General features: G+C 42.2%; 1 protein-coding gene across 1 annotated transcript in view; it reads right to left on the reverse strand.

Annotated features, from left to right (window-relative positions):
* Window positions 1-63: 63 nt before the first annotated feature.
* Window positions 64-25,636, reverse strand: part of VXN (vexin) — a 28,127-nt gene continuing 2,554 nt past the window's right edge. Inside the window, exons 2-6 of the mRNA XM_081266266.1 lie at window positions 23,803-23,858; window positions 13,956-14,109; window positions 8,743-8,804; window positions 5,468-5,559; window positions 64-2,485 (exon numbers count right to left, since the gene is read on the reverse strand). Coding sequence (XP_081122392.1) covers window positions 2,302-2,485; window positions 5,468-5,559; window positions 8,743-8,804; window positions 13,956-14,109; window positions 23,803-23,858 — 548 coding nt within the window. The 3' untranslated portion in view covers window positions 64-2,301. The remainder of the gene's footprint in view (window positions 2,486-5,467; window positions 5,560-8,742; window positions 8,805-13,955; window positions 14,110-23,802; window positions 23,859-25,636) is intronic.

Raw genomic sequence — 25,636 nt, forward strand, 5'->3', positions numbered from 1 at the left:
CCTCCTGTTCAATGAGGGAGCCTCAGACACACTCTTCTGGTGGTTTATTAATGTCACAAAGCACACTTTATTTTTATTTGAACTCGCCAAATGTTCTATACAAGGCAAACACTTCACCATGAAATATTTAAATTAAAAATAAATAAGTTAATTCCATCCTACATAGATCTTCAGCTGCCACATACAAATAAAAGACATCAGTTATAAATTAAATAAGTTAAAATAAATAGTCATAAGAAACTCTATGTGGTCCAGCAAGATCACCTGTTGGTTCCCTAATTTTGTTCTGGACCCCAATTTCTACGCTGTATAAGACATTGGACAGTTCATTGGGATAGCCCCTTGGTGAAAAAGCCCTTGAGCACAAGTTTCCAAATCATGTTGGGTGCCAGGATCAGGTACTTGAGTCTAGCACAATGGCTGAAGGCAGAGATCAGCAAAGTGAAAGCCCAGAAGCCCAGGCCTCTTACCCACCACCACACCTCTGGGAATTTACCTGGAGATACAGAAACAGGAAATTCAAAGAGCACAAAGCAAGATGTTACCACAGTGCAACAGTCAGAAATATCCTTTGAGTCTGAGATGTAGAATGGTCACACTCTAGTTTGTACAAAAGACATAGCAATTTCCAACACAGGCATAGGCTAAATTTTAACTACAGAATTTCTGATTTCATTAAATAGGTTGAGTTAATTTAAACCTCTTAATTAGAAAACAAGCCTTCTGGAGGCAGAGTTCAGGTCACAGATGAGGACTATTCAAGGCCTGTCACTAATCCCCTCCGCAGGCAAGGCATCACTCATCCATCACTGACTCTTTCAATTCAGATCCCTTCTCCACACACTCTAGGCAGCCTCTACCAATCCATTAGCTTTAATGCTTGAGACAAAAACTCATTACTAACCCTAGTCCTTCTCTATGTTCTTAACTCTTTCATGTGAAGGAGTATGTATAACACAGGCATTGAAGCTGGACACCCATGTATGTTAGGTGCCTTCAGAATAATCATTTAACATTTTTGAACTGGCATCTACATATGAAATGGATAAAGCCATCTAATTTGGTTGTTAGAAAGATTAGGATAATTTCTATAAAGTGCTCAGTATCATGCCTGGCACATAGTAGGCATTTAATAAATGATAATTATTATTACCATTGCTATTATGTGATCATTTTAAGGCTATTGATGTTGAAAATGGAATTGGTGATGACATTTCCATTGATAGAGGAAAGCATAATATTATATATTAGGTTAAACCATATGGATATTCAATTGTTTTGACCAATAGAAATGGCAATGCCCCTGGTTCAATCCAATATGCAGTGGTCTAATTCATTCAGATCCCTTACATGTTCTAACTTTATCAGACTCTTTGCTTCATGGTTGTCCCCAGAGACACGTGCCTATCATTTAAAAAGTTCCTCGAATCAGTTGCTAGAGTAAGCACAGCAGGGAATCTGCTGAGGGAATTTAAGGATCTGGTGAATGATCCTACCACTTCATATGTCTATTCATATAACCTGGGGAGGCCTTGATTTCCCCATCTATAGACTGGGAATCATTTTTTTTTTCCAACTGGGGCTTTGTGATAAGAAGAGATAACGGATGGGAAAGCACTTTCAAAAGTTACAATCATTGGACCAAAGCAAGGTATTATCAATTCTACTAGATTATGCCACTTAAGAAAACATTAACATTTAATTTTAATATTTTTCTATAGAAAAAAACTGCACATAAAAGAACAGAGAAGTCATGCAATCATGCCAAATGACCATCAGAAATGATCTTGATGATACTGTCAGGTAGATATTAGAAGTATTAAGTAGATACATAGTGCTTTGTCCTTAGAATTTGTACCTCATCAAGGTGATATAAACATGAAATGGGAAGAGTGAGAACCATGGGTTTTACAAACCTCTCAAAGGTCAAGCTTTTACATTCATGCCAGAAATTATACATTTTGGAAAAACCCACAAGGAAGACAGAGGGATTGCCTTTGTTCTCCCCTGTAGATTTTTAAAATGGGCTGGCAAAGTTTGCTTTTGGTATAGTTATGCCTACAGATAGGGATATAAACTTTATGACCTCCCAAAGTAACTTTCAGACCAACAGTTTTATTTTGCCTTCAAGGGACTGTTCCTTTTCCACACCCTAAGCTGGGTGATTGGCCAGTGAGGGAGGATGATGTTTGGACCAGCTACTAGCACAGGTGAGTGTGGCTCAGTCCCAATCCTCAAGTTTTCTTTTCTTCTCTGTCCTGTGAACCTCGGCCAATGCAAGGCACCTGGGAAGGGTCACCTCTAGTCAGCCTCGAAGGCGCTGTTGGTGGCTCCCACGTACTCGGACTTCTTCTTGTGCCTGGTCCACATTTTCCGGAGGATGCCAGGGACACCGCAGGAGGCACTGCCTGTCAGTGGCAGGGAAGCCTCTGCACCCTGGGGGAGAGTTGGATACTCTTCCATCATCTTCTTGAGATGTCTGGATCTAAAGAAAAGCCAGGGGTGGGTAAGGTAATCACTTCACTGAACCAGACACTCTCCTCCTCTGCTTCTCCATCCTGTGATTAGGCTCTGCAGAGCTGAAGGGGTTTTTTGGGGAGACCCACAAGAAAATATCCCCCCCGGGGGAGGCACCTATAGGGTATGGGGAGGACAGGACTCTGGCACAGTGAGTCATGGGATCTCATGTTCTGCTCCTGTCCCCATCTTTGGGGCCTGACCTTGTAAAACCTCCATTTTCCCATCCTTCCCACCTCCACATGAGAAATCTTGAGAAAAGGACAAATTACCCAAAGCATCAGCCACTGAAAGAGTGTTTGCCTCGGGGTTGAATCCTACTTTCCACTTACTAGGGGACTCAAGCAAGTGACTTAACCTTTATCAGCCTGTTTCCTCCTATGCAAAGTGGGGACAATTTCACCTAATTCCTAGGGCGTTTGTGGAGAGGAAAATGAGGTAATTAAGCATCCCTGTGCATGCATGTTGTAGACCTTCAATAAATGTGCATCTCCTGAGGTGCTCCTTTTAGGCAAAAAATAGAAGTCTTTTTAACACTGAGGTCCAGGAATGAGAATAACTGAGTTGAGAGAAAGAGTCATTTGAGAACTCTTTGTATGCAGCTATGTGGACCTGAAAATTGACCTCTGTTAAGACACAGTGAAGTTTGTGCTGGTCTACTCTAACTTAGCTGTCAATAACAGCTATCACCACTTAGAAGGATTTGTAAATGAGAATGTAATACAAGTCAAATGATGATTTTTTTAAACTTTTCTCCAGTTAAGTCCCAATACATTGAATGACACATAGCTTTTATTTATTTTTTTTAAACTAAGGATTGAATCCATGGTACTCTACCACTGAGTCACACCCCTCAGCCCTTTTTATTTTTTTATTTTTTTATTTTGAGACAGGGTCTCACAGAATTGTGGGGGCTGGCCTCAAACTTGTGATCTTTCTGCCTCATCCTGCCAACTTGCTGGGATTACAGGCGTGTACCTGGCTATGATTTGGCTTTTATAATTTATGTTTAAATATGGGTTGTTTCCTCCCAAAAATCATGTTAAAATTTAATCCCCATTATTAGACATTAAGACACTTCTCAGAAGAGAATATACAATCAATCAACAAGCATATGAAAAAATGTTCATCATCTCTAGCAATTAGAGAAATGCAAACCAAAACTACTCTAACATTTCATCTCACTCCAGTCAGGATGGCAGCTATTATGAAGACAAACAACAACAAGTGTTGGCGAGGATGTAGGGGAAAAGGCACACTCATACACTGCTGGTGGGACTGCAAATTGGTACAGCCAATCTGGAAAACAGTATGGAGATTCCTTGGAAACCTTGGAATGGAACCATCATTTGACTCGGCTAGCCCGTTCCTCAGTTTATACCCAAAGGACTTAAAAACAGCATACTACAGGGACACAGCCATATCAATGTTTATAGCAGCACAATTCACAATAGCTAAATTGTGGAACCAACCCAGATGCCCTTCAGTAGATGAATGGATAGGGAAACTTTGAATGGTGTGAAAATACTTTGTGTACAACCAGTGACTTGAAAAATTGTGCTCTATATGTGTAATATGAAATGAATTACATTCTACCATCATGTATAACAAACTAGAATAAATAACTTAATTTAAAAAGCACAAGGGAAAAAAGACCCATTAAGAGATGGGGTCAGGCAATACTTCCAAGAGGTAATTAGGGCTGTGCCTTCAGGATTAATTCATTCGTGCAATTAATGGGTTATCTCTGGACTAGGTGTGCCAGAAAAACAATTTGATGGGCTGGGGTTGTAGCTCAGTGGAAAAGTGCTTGCCTAGTATTTGTGAGGTACTGGGTTCGATTCTCAGCACCACATACAAATAAATAAAATAAAGGTCCATCAGAACTAAAAAAATATTTTTAAAAAAATTTGGCTAGGTCTCCTCTACATTCCCTATCTCTAGCCATGTGATATCTTATTGCCAGAGGCTCTGCCAGCCAAAAGGCCATCAGAGGCAGCCCCCATGACCTTGGCCAGTGCCATGAACCAAATGGCTATTTTCTTTATAACTTAACCAGTCTGCAATATTGTGTTATTAGTAGCAATAATAATAATAATAATAATAATAATAATAATAATAAATAGACTAAGACAATATTTTCACACGTGGTCTTTTGGATGTGTGCTGAACACTTTCCCAAGAACATGGCTTTCCAACTACTGGTTGGAAGTTTCTTGAACAATGTTAACAGCATTTTGAGCTAAACTCTCAGAACATGATTTCATTCAGCTCTCACAATAAGCACTCTAGATGGATACTCCTGTCTTTCCTGTTTTTCTGCTTGTTTTTAAATAGATGAGGGTGTAGAGGGCAGAATAACTTGCCTGAAGTCGGAGTGGGTGGAACGGCTAGGCTAGAAAGCAGATGAATTGCAGATTCTTGCTGTCTTCATGCATTGAAGGCAGTGAGGAGGCATTGGAGGAATAGCCACTCCTATTACCCTAGCTGCTGGCTCTGGATTAGAGTTAACAGGATCACTGGGGTTATAGTTTGGTTTGAAACCACAGTATTTTATACATTTCTTTACCTGTGGGCAGGGGCCCCTAAATGAATTCATGAGGCATTTCTGACATCATTGGGTAAACAGGAGGTTCTGAGTATGGCCTGCAATTACATTCATCTAATTAACCAAAAACCCTCCCAAGTGACAATTCTTTAAGCCTAAAGACTGGTGTTAATGAAGTGGAAACCATGAAAAACATTTCGGCTTAATCTCAGGGAAACAGTTGATGAGGCGCTACCCAGACCCAGGATTATGTCCCTCATTACAAGGTAATCTACAGCTGGCATGGGTTTTGTTTTAGTATTTTGAGAGTCTGAAAACCAGGCCACCTGTTACTCTCTTGCACAAGACCAGGACTGGGTGGGGAGCCCTGCACCTGGCAGGGCTGGAAGGCACCGTACTTACCCTCTCCCCAGAACAGCTCCGTTCTCTGAGCCTGTGGCTGCCACCTCTGCTGCAGCCGGAGATTTCACTGAGATCCGGGCCACTGGAGGAATCTGTGTTGTGAGGAAAGGAGAGGGAATTGAGTAGTGTCCATGTTCCACCCTGGGAACTACCACCTACCTGGGCAATAGCTTTTACCGTTGTCCAGTATTAGCCCTAAAAAGCCTTGTGATAACTGAACTGGGCTCTGCCTCTAATGTCTGATTCAGCAGATCTGATGGGTGCCTGAGCATCAGCATTGCAAGCAGTGTCCCAGGTACTGCTGGTCCTAGGATCCCACTTTCTGCCACTGGCCTAGAGGTACTTGAGTGTCTCTCAATTGAGTGCTGCTCAGTCTTACATGAGAGCTGTCACCCTCCCACCAACATCATCTGTGTCGGTTGTCAAGCTGCCTACACTACAGTCAGCCTCTCCAATTGCTCTGCTGCAGCCTTCAAGGGACAGTTACCTCAGATCTCCTTGTTTGTTGATCAGACCTTCCCTACATCCTGGAATTGCCAGGACTTTCCACAGTGGGCAGACTGAGGCCAACTCTGAAGCCATTTCTGGAAGGTTCCACAACACTAGATTCAACCCTATCTATGGCAGCTCAGCCTTCTGCTATTCCCCATGTGTGTCATTAGATCCACTTCCTGTTCCAGCAGGAGTGGACCTGCATCCCTTAACGCTATTCACAGCTCTGTATCTTTTCCTTCACTCTCTGGATCAAGGTCTCATCTCTGCCTGTCCTTCAAGGCAACTTTTTCCAGGAAGCCTTCCTTCAGCCTGGTGGACCAAGCTGCTCTTTCTCTGTCTCCAAGTCTCCAGAGCACTGTCTATGTGACACACTATGGCATCCCACCCACTCTGGTTTTAAGATTCTCCATTTGCTTCATATATTTGTCCAGTCTCTTGGTCTATAGAAAGATTGACAGGTGAGTGGCAGAGTCTGGGACTTAACCTATTTGGTAGCCCCTCTCAGCCCTTCTACAGGAGGTGGTAAGGACTCAAGGAGCATGTACTGAATTGAAAATTAACTGATGGCCTAACCAGAGCTAAGTCCAGAGGTTGCTTGTCAAAGGACACACATTATGCTTTGTTCTTCCACCCCAAGCCAGATCAAAGGCTTCAAGTCATCACATTCCTGAAATCACTGGGAAATTCCAGGTCAAGGGCACTGCTGTTTGCCACCTCCTTCTCGCCTGAGCTGGCCAAAGGTTGTAGGCAGAGTTACTGTGCCACCTTGTGGTCCCTCCCAAGCACATCCTCCCCCTGGTGCCAGTGGCCCTGCGAATGTTCACCCACCGCTCCTTAGCTTTGGAGGAAAGGCCCTGATTCTCACTCCTTTCCCCCTCTTTCCTTAGTCCCATCTCACCCAGTGCATGCAGTGAATCAGATTTAGTTGTGTGGGTTCTGGATTGCTCTCCTGCCCTAGGGTAATGAACTGTGGGACTCAGCCTCACTGTTTCCAGGCCTGTAGGAAATGCTGCCTCTTCCTCCTCTTCATCACGATCACCTCATACCCATCACTACCCTATACCACCCCAGCTCCCTCTGGCCAGTTACTGCAGCTGCTTCTCTGCCAAGGGTGCTGTCTGAGCCCACCCGAAGGCCTGGGGGCAGGTAATCCAAGGTCATGAGCTACTCTCTTCCCCCTAACCTTGATCCTTTTCTGGCTCAGCCAAGGGTAGTTGTTCTGTCACAACCTAAGGCATCAACTGCCGGGTCACCCCACTTTCCCCTGAGTTTAAGTTTGGAGAAGCCCTCCAGCAACCTGACAACAACTTTCCCCTCCTCTCCTTTGTGTGGTTTTCCTAGTATACTGATGACTTAAATCAGATCCCTGGATTAGGTATCCTGCCCAGACCAAGAGCCGTGTACCCACATCTCTGTCCAATTTGTTCCATAGAGAGGAAGGGCTGGCCAGACAACCTCTGGGGTCTCTTTGAATTCTCACATTGTACTATCTATACATCTTGGGAGCTGACACTGAAAGGGCCTGGGGTGCCAGATCTGACCTCAACTCCAGTCACTGCTGACCCTGCAAAACCAGAACCCAACATTCAAGCCCAGAAGATGACATAGGAGAAGAGACAGATGTGGAGATGTACCACCTGATTCCCGTTCAAGGAAGGACAGAGGGTGAATATGAAGGCTCTTGGCTTCTTTAAGTGAGCCTCAGCTGCAGAGGGTCACCTCGCCCAAGGGGCAACCCACATGCTATGCTGAGGTGGAGGGAAGAGGGGCCATAAAAGCTTGACCATTTTGGCTCAATTCAGATTGACCTGGTTGGGGAATACTTATCCTAGAGTTCCCCGACAGGAGATGTTGGATTTGCATCATGGTTCAGCCACTCCCTCCACCAAACCCTGCCTCCTTACTCCTGTTACTCATTCCTAATATGCATCTTGAACTTCAAACTCCAAATCCCAGAGTGTGCTTTGAGAGAACTTGACCTTTAGCAGATGCCTCAGAAGTCTCTATACTGAGATGGCTGGTTGTTGTGGGCTGTTTCTTTCAAACTGAAGCCTAAACCCCAATGTGATGATATGGGAAGGTGGAGAGTATGAGGGGTGATCAGGCTTACATGAAATCATCAGGGTAGAGTGCCGACAGAGGGATTAGAACCCTTATAAGAAGAAAAGGAGATTCCAGAGATCTGTCTCCAAACACTCACAGAGGAAAGGCTGTGTGAGCACATAGCCAGAAGGCAGCCATCTTTACTCTGGGAAGAGGGCCCTCACCACAACCTGAATCTGCTGACACCTGATCTTGGATTTTCCAGCCTCCAGAAATGTGAGGAAGAGTTGTTTCAGCCCCCAAGTCCATGCTATTTTGTTATAGCAATGCAAACTGACTAAGACACTAGGGTTTTGTGTTTTTTTGTGGTGTTTGAGAACCTTATATCTCTTTACCCTTCTTGCTGCACCTGCCACTTAGCTCCGTTCATCTGGTGGGGCTTATGCTAAAAGCCAGTTTCCGTCCCCCCATCCCCATATAAGAGCTGTCTGCTGGGTCACAGCTTCTGATTCCCTAAGAACTGAATTTCTTGATGAAAAGAGAAGCAGTCAGTGATGTGACACAGGCACACAAAGCAAAGTCAAAGACTTAGGAGCAAAGACCAAAATTCCGCTTTTCTAATAATCCTCAGGCCTGGGCAAAGACACTTAGTCTCTCTTCATGGCTCAGGAGAAACAGAGATAGTGAGAAGTTTAAAACACAGCAGCTCTAACTAACCAGGCTTATTTTTTACTTACCAGCGATTTTCCATATGCTCGATTCCCACACAGATTTGATGCTTTGGGTTCAGAAATCCCCACTGCAAAGATGAACAGAGAAGATATTACTCAGTGGTACTCAGAGTTCTGCCTCCCCCTGGTTCTGCATTAATTATTTCTTTTAGCCAATCAATCACAGAAGGGAATTTCTCAAGCAGCAAAACCAGAGAGTAAGGTCAGGTTATGATCCCTGCCAAGTGGAGTTGCCTGCATCCCTGATACTCTTCTGGAGGTGGGGGACATGGGCTGGAACTAAGATCTACATACCATCCAGGTGTCAATGAAGGCCCATCAATTGTATCAATCATATCACTTGGTGGGGGATGCTGGTAGCTGGGGGAGGGGTGCATGTGTGGAGGGGGGAGGGGTGCATGTGTGGAGGCGGGAGGGGGACATATGGGAAATCTGTACACCTTCCGCTGAATTTTGCTATGAACCTAAAACTGTTCTAAAAAAAAATAGTCAGTTTCTGAAAACCACACATGTGGAAGCACTTGGCACTATGTCTGCCTGCAGAAAGTGGTCAGAAAATGTGCCCTCAGCTCCTCCTTCTTTTCTAAGGCCTCACCTCAGGTCACAAGAGGGTAGAGATGATCAGGTCTGTATACCTGGCATCAATTTGGTAACATGGAACTTCCGGACACCTCTCTAGAAATGAGCAAGAGAAGTTGCATCTGCAGTAGGAAGTTCAGCCCATTTGGTGGAAGAACTGGAGTTCACTGGTTCAGAATTCTGAGATATTGGCTACATAAGATGAATGTGCAGAGAATCTTCTAATATGCTTATTCTAGATGCCCTAATCTACTTGTAATTTCTACCAAGCCTGCAACAGCTGCTTCTTTTTTCCTCTTTCTTCTTCTTTTGCATTACTGGGGATTAACCTGGTGGCACTTATTATGCTACTAAGCTACATTCCCCAGCCTTTTAAATTTTATTTTGAGAGAGGGTCACCAAGTTGCTGAGGACCTTGCTAAGTTGCTGAGGCTGGCCGCAACATAGCAATCCTCCTTCCTGAGCTTCCTGAGTAACTATAAATTTTAGATGATCATGTTGTTGCTTGGAATTCTCAGAACTACCAATTCTTGAATTATTTTTATTTCACTTTGCCTAAACAAACTCTACAGAATTCTTATTTATTTATTTTGCTGTTCTGGAGATCAAACCAGGCCTTATGTACCTAAGCAATCACTCTATCACTAAACTACACCCCCAGCCCCAACTCTACGAAACTTAATTGATCTAAGGGGGTTACCTTTTAACATTACTGATATCAAACTTAACGAATGGTGCATGTCTATTAATAACAGGAGCTCATAGCTTTGTCTCTGTATGCCAGGCACTGTGCTGAGCATAAATCATGAATACAATGAGCCCTCCATAGTCACAGGTTCTTCATCTATGGATTCAAACACCTATAGATTGAAAATATTTTTTTTCTGTACTGACTATAAATAGATCCCCCCCCCTTTCTTTCAGGGATTGAAGGGACACTTAACTATTGAGCTACATCCTCAGCCCATTTTATTTATTTATTTATTTTTTGAAACAGAATCTTGCTAAGTTGCTTAGGGCCTTACTAAGTTGCTGAGGCTGACTTCAAACTTGTGATCCTCCTGCCTCAGCCTCCTGAACTGCTGGGATTACAGTGCCCAGCAGAGTAGACTTAATTTCTTGTCATTCCCTATAACATATAGTAAAGCAACTTGCATAGCACTTATATTATTAAAAGTAATCTAGAGATGATTTAAAGTATGCTGGAGGAGTATAGGTTATCTGCAAATATGACACCATTTTATATAAGCGGCTTGAGCATCTGTGGATGTTGGCATCCAAGGTGAATGGACCTCAAAATTGATGCCTCATGGATACCAAGGGACAACTGTATCTCATTTAATCCTTACTGCAACACTAAGACACAAATATGATAGTTTGCATTTTCTAGTTGAGCAAACTGAAACTAGAGAGATCCATAACCATTCTAAGGAAGTCATTATGGAGTCGTCAAGAGATCTCTTTGGTGGTCCTGCAGGCCTAGGGGAGGCTTGGCCAAAGGGCCCAGCCTGGTAGGAGGAGATGGCATTTTTTTGTTTTGTTTTGTTTTAGGTGGACACAATATTTTTATTTTATTTTTATGTGGTGCTGAGGGTGGAACCCAGTGCCTCACATGTACTAGGCGAGCGCTCTGCCTGGAGCTACAACCCCCACCCAGAGATGGCATTTTCCAGGTAGGGAGAGACAGGAAAGGTAAGCTATAGAACGAAAAGTGCCAGTGAAAGTCCAGATAGGCAGAATACTAGAAGTGTCACAGAATTACACTGCGGCTCAGTCTATCTACCTGATAGAAAGGTGGGGACAGGAGTGTCACTAGAGGTGGACTGGGAGAGGCCAGGTTGGTCTAGAGGGAAGGAGGGAGGTGCTTAAAGCACAAGGATGATGAGGGCAGATTTCTGTTTCAGGAGGACCACGCTGGTAGCCTTGTAGAGGGAGGGGGACAAGATTTTGAGGCCCCTCACGGACAGTGTTCTCCACATACTTGAGATTCAGGGAATCTCATCCTGCACCTTGAGGTAAGTACAACAGGGCAAGATGAGACCTACCTAGTAGTTGACAGGGTCTGTGTTCAGCGTATAAAGGAGTGGGGCAGAACAAGAGGGTGTTAAGGACCTCACTGGCTCCAGACTTGCTGGCATGATGAATAGCAGCTCCTGCTGAGAAAGCAGCTTTCCACTTGTCTAAACAAGTTGGTTCTGAGATACTCTGGTTTATTTCATTCAGTCCCACAGACAGCTGATTTTTCCAGTCCTGGGAGGTGAGAACTATCTCTTTTTCAAGCACCTGAGGTCTCAGGCTGAGAGCTCCCTGCCTAGTCTTCTGACTTCAGTGTCCTTGAGGTTCCCAAGCCTCCTCAAAGCATCTCTCTCCCAAGTAAAAAGGCCACAGCATCTAAGAGCCTTCTCCTATGGCTCAGACAAAAAAGCAAGTCCCTAGATCCAAGATCCTCAGAGATATACAGCTAAGTCCCTAGATCCAAGATCCTCAGAGATATACAGCTAAGTCCCTAGATCCAAGATCCTCAGAGATATACAGCTAAGTCCCTAGATCCCAGATCCTCAGAGATATACAGCTTTCTGAGAGGAGGGAGTGAGACTCAACACCTATGGATTGGTGTCTAGCCTTTATTTGAAGAGCATCAGAATATGGCTTTGTCTCAAAAAAAACTCCCTCCTTTCCATCCTCTCTGGAGTCTATCAGACTGGGGGCTGAAGGAATTGAATCAATGCCTAGTTCAATCTCCTTTTTTTTTTTTTTTTTTACATCTGACTAGCACATCCCTGCATGAGCTGACTGTCACGTGCTGGGCAGATTCTTTCCATTCCATCACGTGTTGCTCTTGTCTTTCAAGACTGACTCGGACAGTCCAAGCTGATACAAATTACTTAGAAAGGTATTGAAAGTGACCCTAAAACTAGATGGTTGGGGAGACATTATTCCCTGAGGGAAGGGACACTAGCTAGGGAATCCAGAGACCTGAGATTTCACCTTGGCTATGGCAAATAAGCAGTGTGACCTTGGGTAAGTCAAACAGCTTCTATGGTTTCAGTTTCCTCTTCTATAAATTGGTAGAGGGGCAGCTGTAGTAAATCAGAGGTTCTCTGCCTCTAGCATGCACAAGAATCGTGTGTGCACACGTGTGCGCACACGCATTAAAACACAGATTGATGTTTCATAACCTGGAGGTTTCTGATTCCATAAAATTTTCATTTCCAACAAACTTCCAGCTCCTGCTCTTGCTCCCAGGGCCCACTTTGAGAACCATTGCATTAGATCATCTCTAAATCCTTGCTATTCAATCTGTTGTCTCTGGAGCAGCACCATCAACATTATAGAGAGTGTTAGAAACATAAAATCTCTAAGCCCACCTAGTTCTCCTAAATTAGAATCCTGCATAAAAACAAGACTCCCAGGTGATTCTTTTGCACACTAATTTTTGAGAAGCATGGCTCTAAATTCACTTCAATTTGGTAGCAAATAGAAATATTCTGCCTCTTTTTCTCTTTCCACACACATGCATCCACCCACTCACCTATACATAGACACAGAGAAAAATCTTATCATCTCCTCTTAATTTGCAAGGCAGATTGTGGTTTTCCTAATGCCTTCACTTCACATACATATACATATATACAATCACTTAACGGGAGCTCAATTTGAGTGTTTTTATACATAGAATTATAAGGGCAGGATCAGGTTCTTAGTGACCAAAGAAACTTTAGAGGTCTAGCCTAGCACCCAACCAGGGAAAATAAAACAAAACAACAAGACAAAACAAGAGGGGCAGCATGAGTGGATGGGAAGAGAAGATGGGTGAAGGGACACTTTCAAGGGAGTCTTATTGCAGTTCTTATAAAATATAACATTGTTAATGCACAAAAGTTTTGAGAAGGACCCCCTGAACTTTCTACTTAGAATTTTTGGAATTAAAATATGAATAACTTCAGGTTGTAGGCATAACAGAAATATCCTAAACCTGCTAAAAATTAAAGGCTAAATGTCATCATAGACTTGAGTGGGCCACAGGCAGAATCCTATTTCACTGTTTGGGTGGAAGCTATTTAAAAAAACAAACAAACAAAAAAAAAAAAAACCCCACCAAGGTAAGATTGTTAAGTTTCCAGTTTCCAAAACAGATTTGCCCCTAAATTTTTTTTATAGATTAAGTCAAATTTGGTAAATTGGCAAACACACACACACGAGTTAAGTAAATAATGTGAGCTTCCTTCACTTCTTCACGCTTCATGGGTCAAGATTTTCATGTCCCTGAGCGTAATGATTTGCATCCCCTGCGTATAGCACTGCTCCCTGGGGAGCAAGATGGTAGACAAGAGCGACTTCACTGGGTTGCACACGCAGAAGCCAGTGTTTTATAGGCAGGTGTTATGAAGGGCAGCTGTGGGTGAGGCCTGAGAGCAGGTGCTTTCCTAGTGGAAACAGCATTTGTGTGGGAAAGGAGCAGGTGTTGGCTCACCTGGCGCCCCAAGCCCAAGGTGCTCTGCTCACCTGGCCTGCCTGAGGCTGCCGGAGGAACACATGGTCCTTTGGAAAACACCAGGCAGGACGCATAGGCGTGCAACCTGCTCTATGGAGGTCACTGCGCGCAGCGCGGTTTAGGAACCGGGCTGGGACTCACTTACCAGGTCTGGCGGGGGTTTTGGTGGGATGCGCCCCTGGAGGCCTAGTGTTCTGCAGCCGGCCGAACCTGCGGCCATCAACTGCATCCCGACGGTCGCTGCGGTGAGGCAGCAGCTCCAGTGGCCGGGGAGTGTAGAGGTCTGACTCGATCACCACCTGCCGGGCGGAAAAGGGACAGTCAGCTTATTCCTCTCTGGGCTCAAGACCTGCAGCCCTAGCACTGGAGCTTTGCAAGATGGACCCTGTATGGACAAGGATTTTTGCAGACTTCCTCATTCCAGTGCATGCTAGGAGCAGCAAGAAAGATTGGGTACAAAACTTGACTTCAGACTGTCAAATAGTGTCATGGTGCAAGAAAGTGAGGGTTCTCGAGGTCCCTCTACAGTTTCGTGCCTGGGCCATCAGGACAGCTGCTCCACGGCCAGAGGTGTTTTGATAATAGGACAGGCTATTTGAAGGGAAGATGGTCTGGAAACCAGGGTCTTATGGTCTTTGTAGCTAAGTGGCCAACATCCTTGTTTATGCAGAGGAAAGGTTTTTGGATGCTCTAGAGGAAGGAAGAACTAGGAAGAGACTTGAGGCCCAACTGATTCTCAGGTTTTAAAAAAGAAAACAAGCAAGCAAACAAAAATTGCTGGCAAAACAGGAGCGTTAACATAAGCCTGTAATCCCAAAGACTCTGGAGGCTGAGGAAGGAGGATCACAAGTTCAAGGCCAGCCTTAGCAATTTATTGAGGCACTATCTCAAAATAAAAAGGGCTGTGGGATGTAGCTCAGTGGTAGAGTGCCCCTGGGTTCCATCCAAGAAAAAAAAAATTGTGTCATTACTGAACATATACAGTCTTTTTTTCTTGTTATTCCCTAAATAATAAGTAGAACGACTTTTTACGTAGCATTTCATTGTTTTATGTGACAAGTAATTTACAGATGCTTTAGAGTATAGGGAGCTTATGGAGCATGGAAATACTATATCATTTCACATAAGAAACTTGAATATTGTAAATTTTGGGTACCCCAGGGGGTACCCATACTGAGGATACCAAAGGACAAATATAGTTAAGACATTGAAATAATTTACATGTAAAAACTAGAGACAAATAATAGCAGCCATTTTATCTTAATATGGGGAGTCATGAAGGGAGTCTTAGAGTCTGGGCTCAGATCCTGCATATTTTATCCATATCCAGGACACTGGGGTCATTCATTCTGAATGTCCTCACTCCTTGAACCTCATTAGAACCTCCAATATTCTGCAGCTTTGCTGAGGTCTGCATTCACCCATTCACTTGCTTCTTCCATCCACAGCTGTCCTGCAAGGGCACTGTCTGTACCAGATCTTGGACTCACTGTGCATTTGTGAGTGAGGCAGACAGTTTCATCTCTTTACAGTCTAGCCTCTGGCAGATCCCCTTCGGTTGTCCACACATAAACAATTCTGTTGCTTTTGGGGGATGCTGAAGCAAAAATGAATGGCTTTTTAAAAATATGAGAATAGGGTAGCATTTAAACTCAGTGGAGAAAAATTAAATCTTTAATATTATTGGAATAAATATCAGACCTTTAGGGAAAATAGATCTCTGTTCATTTCTGGAAATGAATACCAGCAGATCAAAACCATATATTAAACAGCAATTAACACTAGAGTAGAATATAGCTCAATATAACATTTGTTACATATAATGGAGAATTACCTCTATGTTCATAGAAGTCCTAAAAATCAATTAGATTTGGAAGATATAGAAAAATGAGGCAAAGGTATGATCTGGTAATTGACAGTAGAAATATAAATGGTCAATAAGCATGAAAAAATTCTGAACACCATTAATAATTAAATGGAAATTAAGACAATAATTATTTTCCCCCTGCTATCAGATTATTAATGAAGATTAAAAACTCCACTTGGGGTCAGGCCAACCTGAGTTCATACTTCAATTCTGACACTTTATAATTATGTGGAAAGGGGATATTAGTGCTGACCCTTGCTGAACTGAGGCATAGTAAAAGCCCATCATTAGTAGGATTTTTAGTAGCACATTTTGCTCTTTTTTTCATGCCATATATTTATCAACAGCACTGAGAGTGGTTTTAAGTCTTCTGAAGGCCAGATTTTTATGTCACCCACAGAGGAAAATAAGAGAAGCTGTCACTCTTTGCTTTACTTTACCACAAATAGTCTTTTGCTTAAAAAAAAATGGTCGTAGCTCACATTTGGTCTTAAATGGGTTATTCAATCATCTTGGGTCCATTTTGGGACCCAGACTCTCTCATTCTGTGACTTGGAAAAAGCTGAAGAAAATTCAGGAGCATTTAGGATTCTTCCCTGGCATTGAAAATCCCTTTTATTTTTCCCTTGAGGCAGTGCAGAAAGTGGTGATCGTGTTGGGTTTCCAGCAAGCCTTCAGTGCAGCTGAGGGTGGCACTGGTCCCCTGGGCCAGCTCATGTGTGTGTGTGTGTGTGTGTCAGTGCAGTGGTGAGTGCACCACACTCACATTCTGTGTGAGCTGCTCATCTCCACTCTCCTTCCTTCCTTGTAGCACTGATCTCTGCCATGATGTTACCCAGGATCTGGAATTTCCTGGATTAATGGTGGTAGTTCTGAGCCCTATCCCCTGGACACGTGTACTGTGTGGCATCAGGAACCCCTGGAAATGTAAATCTCCAGGACAGAATGAGGATCCATTTTAGTTGTCCACACGCAAACAGTGCTGTTGCTTTTACGGGATGATGAAGCAAAAAAGAATGAATTTTTTTTTAAAAAAAAAATATGAGAACAAGGTAGCATTTCAATGCAGTGGAGAAAAATTAAATCTTTAATATTATTGTAATACGTTGGCACTGTCAGGGCTCTTCACTGTCAACCATTCATGACAGGGGTGCCTGATTTTATTTCCACATGCCCAGCATTCCTCTGGGAGGAGGAGTGAGGACCTGGGTGGTGTTTTCACACGCATCCTGTAGAAGGAGAAAGTGAGGCAGGATGGGAAAGCCTGGGGAGTCTATGAGAAGGCACCACTGCTTTCCGTTATTTCCCCCTTTGAAGGGGAGGCAAATGTTCCCTTGCAGGAACAAGAAATACCACTATCCCATCCCTTCCCTGCACAGTGAGGTGGGAGAACAGGAAGAGAGAGAGAGAGAAAAGGAGCATAAGCTGCTCACCCAGCAGCCGGATGCATTGAGGAAGTTTCCTGGGGTGGAGGTGAGACCAGCTACTTCCTAGGTCAGCACTTAGGGCCAAGCGCCTCTTTAAGTTATCTTCTCCAGCCCCTCCCCCAAGTGCCAATAGCAATCTCCTGACAGCCTGGTTCATGTTCTGGTCTATAGCACTTAGTCTGGGCTTGTTACCGGTGATCTTAGAACAAAGTGGCCTGAGAGCAGGCTCTTTAGTATCCTGAGAATAGGGGTAAGATTGGAGAGGTAGGGTGGGATTGACAGATGTCAATGGGGAAGAAAGAGAAGGGGAAAGGGCTTAATGCTAGAATTTTCCTTTCCTAGGTCATTAAAATGCTTACTGAAATTTAGGGGAATATATTGGAGCCGCAAGCATTACTATAATAAACTGATGCATCCCTGCGGATCTTGGAGAGGTCAGAAATAGGAAGAGCAAAGATGCAGACTAACCCAGAAGCCTCAGGATTCATTTCCTCCTCTGACATCTTAGATGGCCACTTCTGCTTATCTGCCAGCCTGGAGAGCCGGTATGGAGTTAGAAAGTCAATACCTAGATAATGGAGATTCATCATGATTTGGGGTTGAAAAGATCCACAGAAATGTTCTAATCCAATTCTCTGATTTTAGACAGAGGAAAAATGAGGCCAAGATGGGTTATGTGCCTTACCAAGGTCACAGGGCTGTAAGGAACAGAGCCAATGTGAACCATGGTTTCATGCCTCCTAAGTGAATGCTCTGCATAAACCCACACAAGTGCCTACATCCAGATAAGAATTTAAGTGTAATTGATTGCTCAGTGCATTTCAAAAAAATCAGGAGCTCACCGCACAAGTCCCTCCCCCACAAGCTTGAAATCTGGGGACAATGTAACATTTGCAATCTCCTTTTTCCATCTTTCCTGATGACAGCCATTCTGCTCACTGTGAAGAGGCTGTGAATCACAGAGGAAGTGGCTCCATCATGCCAAAAGGCTTAACTGAACCATTCCTTTGTATAAGCCTATTCCCTGGAGCTACTCCTGAGACATCCCTGGACATCAGTATGATAAAGTAGCCAAAGAATCAAAAAGAGGAAGAACGGAGGAAGGAAGGAAGGAGGGAGGAATAAAAGAAGACAGATATACAGGCAGACAAACAGACACAGATCAGACTGTCTAGGAAAACATGTGACTGTGCCCTAGATTTAGGGAAAGATGTAACTCAAGAAGAGTCAGAGAAGAAGGAAGCCCTGGTGTTAAGATAACTCAGAGAGGAAGTAGATATTTGCCCAAGGGGTGGGAGGAGATACAAACAAGAATTCCCAGCCAAAGAAAGTTGTAAATATTGATTGGTAGGGTTGCAAAATAAGATGAATTTTCCCAGGCAAGATAATCAATCAAAATTGCTCCCAGACCACTAAATTGGAGAAGACAAAAAGGACTCAAGAGGAAAAAATAGGACCAAGAGCCAGTTGGTTGGGGAAATGAGACCAGAGACAGTTCTTTCCTCTTGGGACTCACTATCCCCACCTGTAAAAGATGGAGGTGGAGGTGGAATAAGAGGCCTGTCTCTTTTAATTTGCCTGTGCTGTGTGACTGGGGATTGGATTTTAAAAGCTGAGGAGGGATTGGGCAACTGTTAGGGGGAAATTAGAGATTCAGAGGAGAACTCAGAGGCAGAGGGCATCACTGAGCCGCCCGCCCTGAGGGAGAATGAATATTTGAAAACAAGAAGCTTCTCCATCCAAAGACCTGTGAAATTGCCTTAAGGTCTAAATTACCTTCAAACATTTCTTTCCCTTTCCATTTTGGGCAGTACCTCACCCACTGTTTCTAGAAGATCAGAAGAACTTTCCTTCTAGACTTTGGGAGCATGAAATAGTTAGACTCTTTGTGCCCTATAGTCAAATTTTCTACCTGTTAAAAGCCCTTCTCTTTCTTTCTTAAAAACAAAAAAAATTTATTTTTTTAGTTTTTAGGTGGACACAATATATTTTTCTTTTGGACAAAGTATCTTATTTTTATTTTTATGTGTTGATGAAGTTCGACCCCAATGCCTCATGCATGTTAGGCAAGCGCTCTACCCCTGAGCCACAACCCCAGCCCTCTCTTTCTTAATGTGTAAAATATTTTCAAAGTCTTTACAAAAAGGCATGCAATTGACCCCCCCCCCCCAAAAAAAAAGACATGAATAAGAAACCCATAGAGGGAAAATATTGACATGATCCATAAATCTATGAAAAGAAGAAGAATTACATTAAAAATAAAGAAATACAAATTAAAACCTTAGGACATTTTCATCACCTATCAAATTGTCAAAGTTTAACAGCATTGATACCATGCAGTATTGGTATGCTCTTCTGGAAAAGGCACTTTAAAAAAAAGTTGTTAGGCACTCGGCAATGGCTATAATTTGTTTTCAACATTCATATTCTCTGGCCCAGCATTTCCATAGCTGTAAATTTGTCTTAAAAACATTTTGAAGAAAAAACACTTAACAGAAGAAGAAATACAAATGGTCAACAAATATATGAAAAAATGTTCAACATCACTAGCAATTAGAGAAATGCAAATTAGAACTACACTGAGATTTCATCTCACTCTAATCAGAATGGCAATCATCAAGAATACAAGTGGTGGGAGTGCTGGGGTTTGTGGCTCAGAGGTAGAGCGCTCGCCTAGCACGTGCAAGACCCTGGGTTCCATCCTCAGCACCACATAAAAATAAATAAATAAAGGTATGTGTACAACTAAAAAATAATTTTTTTAGAAAAAGAATACAAGTAGCAATAAATGTTGGTGAGGATGTAGGGGAAAAGATAACACTCATACATTGCTGGTGGGACTGCATATTGGTGCAATTACTCTGGAAAGCAGTACGAATATTACTTAGAAAACTTGGAATGGAACCACCATTTGGCCCAGTGATCTCACTCCTCTGCATATACCCAAAGGACTTAAAATTGAAAAACCAGCCTCTACCTCAGAGCAAAGCCTGTCCAAGGAAGGGACATGACCTTAGTCCTTGGAAAGACCCACAGAGCACTCCTAGGCACATTCCCACCCTGCTGAGTTGTTTATCTACAAATAACAGGAGAGGTCTTCTGCACCAGGTGTCCCTGACTCAGTCAGGCTAGGTGGGGACCCATAGCAGCCCCCTAGCAGCCACCAATCAGCATGAGACAGGGAAATACCTGGGATGCCAGATGACCCTCCCAGTGGTTTATGGTGGTTGATAACATGTTGGGAAACCGTGTAGTTCAGCACATACACCCCTCTTGGCTTAAACTGATCAGTTCAAATGAATACCCCTTTTGTACTGACCAATCACCCCTACCCAACTTGTTCCCGCCAGTGAATGTGCTAATCATGTTTTAGAGTTGTTATTTGATTTTCCCGCGGTGTGTGATGATTTGCTAAGAGATGCTATGATGTATGTGAAGTCCCTGCCCTCTCCAAAGAATGTATAAAAATGCTGCAAACCCTGGGCTCCGGGCCTCTCAGTGTCACCAGTTGCTGTGTGTGCGTTCGGAGGACCGAGCTAGCTCGCAATAAACACCTCTTTGCTGCTTACATCGATCTTGGGTCTCTGGTGGTCTTTGGGGGTCCCGAATTCAAGCATAACAAAATCAGCATGTAACAAGGGTTCACTTGATGCTTTGAGTATATCCCTTGTGGCTTTGAAACTTACATGTCTTTTTTTTTTTCCTCCTAACCTTCTCCCTGATCTTCTTTTCCCTAATCTTTTCCTCCCTGATCTTCTTTACCCTAACCTTTTCCTTCCTGATCTCTCCTCCCTAATCTCATTTTCTCTGAATTACCTCTTTAAAAAAACCCTATTCCTGTTGATGGACAGAATCACAGCCTTTGGGACAGGAATCCCCTGTGTTTCTCTTTTGCTAGCAAAGTAATAAACTATCTTTTTCCTTTTTCTCAAAACTTGTGTCCTCATGATTGGACTGGCATCAGGGACAAGGACCGAGCTTTCAGCAACAAGCATACTATAGTGAAACAGCCACAGCAATGTTCTTAGCAGTTCAATTCACAATAACTAAGCTGTGGAATCAATCCAGGTGCCCTTCAACAAGGCAATGGATAAAGAAAATGTGATACCTATACACAATGGAATATTATTCAGCCACAAGAATGAATGAAATTATGGCATTTGCCAGTAAATGGATGGAAGTGGAGACTACCATGCTAAGTGAAATAAGCCAATCTTAAAAAACCAAAGACCAAATGTTTTCTCTGATATACAGATGCTGATTCACAATGGGGGAGAGGGAGAGTGGAGGTCACTGGATTGGACAGGGGGAATGGGGGAGAAGGGAGGGTGCATGAGAATAGGAAAGACAGTAGAACGAACCAGACATAACTTTCCTATGTTCATGTATGAATACACGACCAGTGTAACTCCACATCATGTAGAACCACAAGAATGGGAAGTTATACTCCATATATATATATCAAAATGCATTCTACTGTCATGTATAACTAAAAAGAACAAATAAAAATTTTTAAAAAAACATTTTGAAGATAAATAAATAAAAATATTTCCAGTAATATTTCTTGTGGCATTTTCTTTTTTTTACAACATTTTTTTAGTTGTCAATGGACCTTTTATTTATTTATATGTGGTGCTGAGAATTGAACCCAGTGCCTCACACATGTTAGTCAAGTGCTCTACCACTGAGCCACCACCTAGCCCCTTGTGGCATTTTCTTAATAGAAAAAAATGGAGGAATGCTATTTATGGATGACATGGTCAAATAATGAAACTAAAAGCATCCAGATTTGGTTTGGTAAATTCATTTTATACATTGGAATACTCTGTAGTAACTAAGAATGGGTAGATCTGCCTTTTTGTTTTTGTTGTTGTTTTTGGTACTGGGGCGCTAAACCACTGAGCCACATCCCCAGCCCTTTTGTGTGTGTGTGTGTGTGTATTTTATTTAGAGACTTAGCACCTTGCTAAGTTGCTGAGGCTAGCTTTGGACTCCTGATCCTCCTGCCTCAACCTCCTGAGCCACTGGAATTACAGACGTGTGCCACAGGACCTGGTTGATCTACAGGTTATTAATTGGCATGGAAAGATGTTCAAGATCTCTTGTTAAGTGAAATAAAAAATCAATTTGCAAAACAATATATTATCAGATGATAAAGTATAATTATAATATATGGGAAAATGTCCCTTAAAAAACGACCAGTGCTTACTGAATGTGTCAGTCTCTGAACTCAACATTTTATACATATTAAGTCACTTGCTCCTTGAGATATGTATGCTTATTATCCCCACTTTAATGCTAGCAACTTGTTCAAGGTCACATAACTAGAGATTGATAGAACTGGGATATATATATATATTTTTTTTAACCCAGGGAATGAACCCAGAGGCGCTTAACCACTAAGTCACATCCCCAGCCCTTTTTATTTTTATTTTTTAAAATTTTGAGATAAGGTATCACAGAGTTGCTTAGGGCCTCACCAAGTTGCTGAGACTAGCTTTGAAATTTCAATCTTCCTGCTTCAGCTTCCCAAGCCTTTGGGATTATAGGCATGCACAACCACGCCTGTTTTAGAACTGGGATTTAAAACTGGGCAATCTGACTCTAAAGTTCACATATCTAACCATTATGTTCTATAGTGTCTCAGGATTTTGTGATCCTATATTTTATATCTTTGTAATGTTTGACATTTATAATGGTCACATACCGCTTTTTAAAATTAAAAGCATTATATTTAAAGTAAAACCTGATATCATTCCCAGTACTTAATTTTTTTTTCTGAATAGAGAATAGGCTTTGAAAATTTGACATACTTAATAAACCAAAATAGTATTTTATGAAAAATTGTGATAGAAAAAATAGAAACTCTAGTATAACTAAGAAGCAATTAGTTTCCCTCTTAAAGTACAAAGGTATATGGACAGTTTTTACACAAAGAGATGGATATAAAAATGCAAAACACATAACATTATTGGGCTCTAAAGAGGTGTAAACTAATTTCAAGTTACTACATATACATATTAGAGAAGCAAGGCATTATAAAAAATGAAAGCCAATGTTGGTGAAGTTGGAGGTAAATGGAAAGCGTTGCTAGAAGCCCAAAAGTTGTTCAGGATTTCTGGAAGGATGTGGCAAAACTATAAGCAGAAGTCATATTTCAGAAACACAAATCCCTGCATCTAGTGCAATATCTTTCACATAGTAGAAATGCAAATATTTGATGAACGTGTGCAGGTATATTTGTATGCATGTTCTTGGAATGGAACTTTACTCGTTAATGCTACTTTGAGATCTATGCACCAAGGAATTAATCCAAAAGAATCGTATGTTTCACAGGTAAGTTCATTGCTGTGCTATTTCTAATAGTGATAAATGGAATTGTAAGGCCAGCAATAGGAGAACCCTTAGGTCAGGGATGCTATGTCCATGCCATGGACTTGGTTTTTTAACCAAGAACAAAATGTGCATGTAAAGCAGGGTTTACACTTTGTGTCTGGAGAAAACAGAGCAGGGGAGTCCACTTCAGGGCTGTTTAGTGTCTGGTTGACATTTGTCAGTTACTCAGCTAAGTGGAGGACAGAATGCAGCACACGGGACATAGAGAACACTCCTGTTGTTGACAGCAGAGAGGTAAAGAAGCAGGCATTGCTTTTGTAATGAAAGGCAGCCAAAGAGGATCAAAACTAAAGTTTCCTTACATTCTTGGTCAAGAGGTGTTGAGAGCTTTTGACTCTTCTCCTGGATGGACTGGTCACTGCAAAGAGAGATTTAAAGAAAAGTTTTAGAGAATGACCCTAAAAACATTGAGGTGGTTTGGATTCAGAACAGGGTTATAGAGGAGGGGATGGGAAAAGGCAAGGTTCCATTCAATTTAAGATATTACTTGGCTTGACTACACCAAAGTTTACTGTAGCATTGTTCACAACTCAAATGCTCAGCTAGCTCATCAACAGATGAATGGATAAACAAATTGTGGTATAGCCATAAAATGGAATATTATTCAACCTTGAAAAGGAATGAAATTCTGAAATGTGCTACATATGACTCTTGAAAAGTGCTGGGTGAAATGAGTGAGACACAAAAGGATAAATACTGTTATTGTTCCCTTACACAAGGTACCTAGAGTAGTCTAATTCACAGAGGTATAAAGTAGAATGGAAGTTACAAGGAACTGGGAGAATGGGGAAAATGATGAGTTATGTTTAGTGAGAACATGGTTTTCAGTTTAGGACAATGAAAATTTTCTGAAGATAGATGGCAATGAAGGTCATACAACACTGAATGTATATAATGCTACTGAACGACACCCTTAGAATGGTTAAAGTGGTAAATTCTGTGACATGTATATTTTACTACAATTAAAAAAAAGTTTAAAGAAATCAATTAACCATAAAAATTTATATTAATTTGTTGGAAAAAGTGGGAATTTTCTTGGAAATGGAGACATCTAGGCATCTATTTTCTACATTACTGCTAGGGCAATTTACTGGAACTGAAATCCCACCACATCCCTGTCTTGCTTAGAACTGAAATGACTTAGACTTCTTATCACATATTGGTTAAGTGACATATGAGTGCTATCCTTGTTATCTTCTGCCAAGTCTTTACAGCCTGCAGCCTGCAGGACAGTGTGCTGGTTAATGGCCCAGGTTCCAGATTCCCTCCACTTGGGTGTGAATTTGAACTTGGCCACCTGCCAGTTGTGTGATAGGCAAGTTACTCACCCTCTGGAAGCCTCACTATTCTCATGTGTAAGACGGGAAATAATCATGTCAGGAATAACAATGGCATCTAATTCAGAATGTTCTGTCAAGGATTAAATGAACTGAACTTCATAAACCCTTGCCCAGACCTGGCAAAGAGCAAGTTCCCACAAATTAGTGGTGATTATTAGGACTTTGCTAACATGATAAGGATAAGTGGTAGGTCAATGTCTGGAGAGTGTAGCATTCTGCTAGACATTCTGCTTCTCCCCAAACTTCCCCATTTCCTCCTGCTCTTCCCTGATTCCCCTCACCTCTCCCTCCCTATTGTTGCTTATCTCCAAAAGAATTGTTTTTGAAGCCACAGTACTGTCCCACCCAGAAATGAATCCACTCTGGTGTAGCTCAGGAAGTAACTTCTGGTGCAACTTCTTAGTAAAACCACAACCTTTATCTTTTGTATTTACTGTGAATTGTGTCTGTAAAAAATCTTTTCCTTAAAGGGCTCTCTTTTTTTTTGTCTACAAAGTGATCATACACACATGCTCTCAGTTACAGATTTGGCCCATGTCCTGTGTCTTTAAAATACTTTAGAAACACCACAGCATTTTCTAGTGCCGTATTTTGTGAGGTATCAAGACGGATCAGTTTTTGAATATGTAGATATTAGACCAAGCCCAACATGTGTGTCTTGGAAAAAGGAATGTAATACATGGTAGATGTAATATTGGCTCACATGGAGATGATTCGTACTCTTCAATAACTCCACTGTAGGGATGGGGATCCTGAGGGCACTGAGGGGCCACTCGGTTAATGGTGGAACAAAGCC

Source organism: Spermophilus citellus, assembly GCF_964194105.1.
Source record: "Spermophilus citellus genome assembly, chromosome: 14".
NCBI lineage: Eukaryota > Metazoa > Chordata > Mammalia > Rodentia > Sciuridae > Spermophilus > Spermophilus citellus.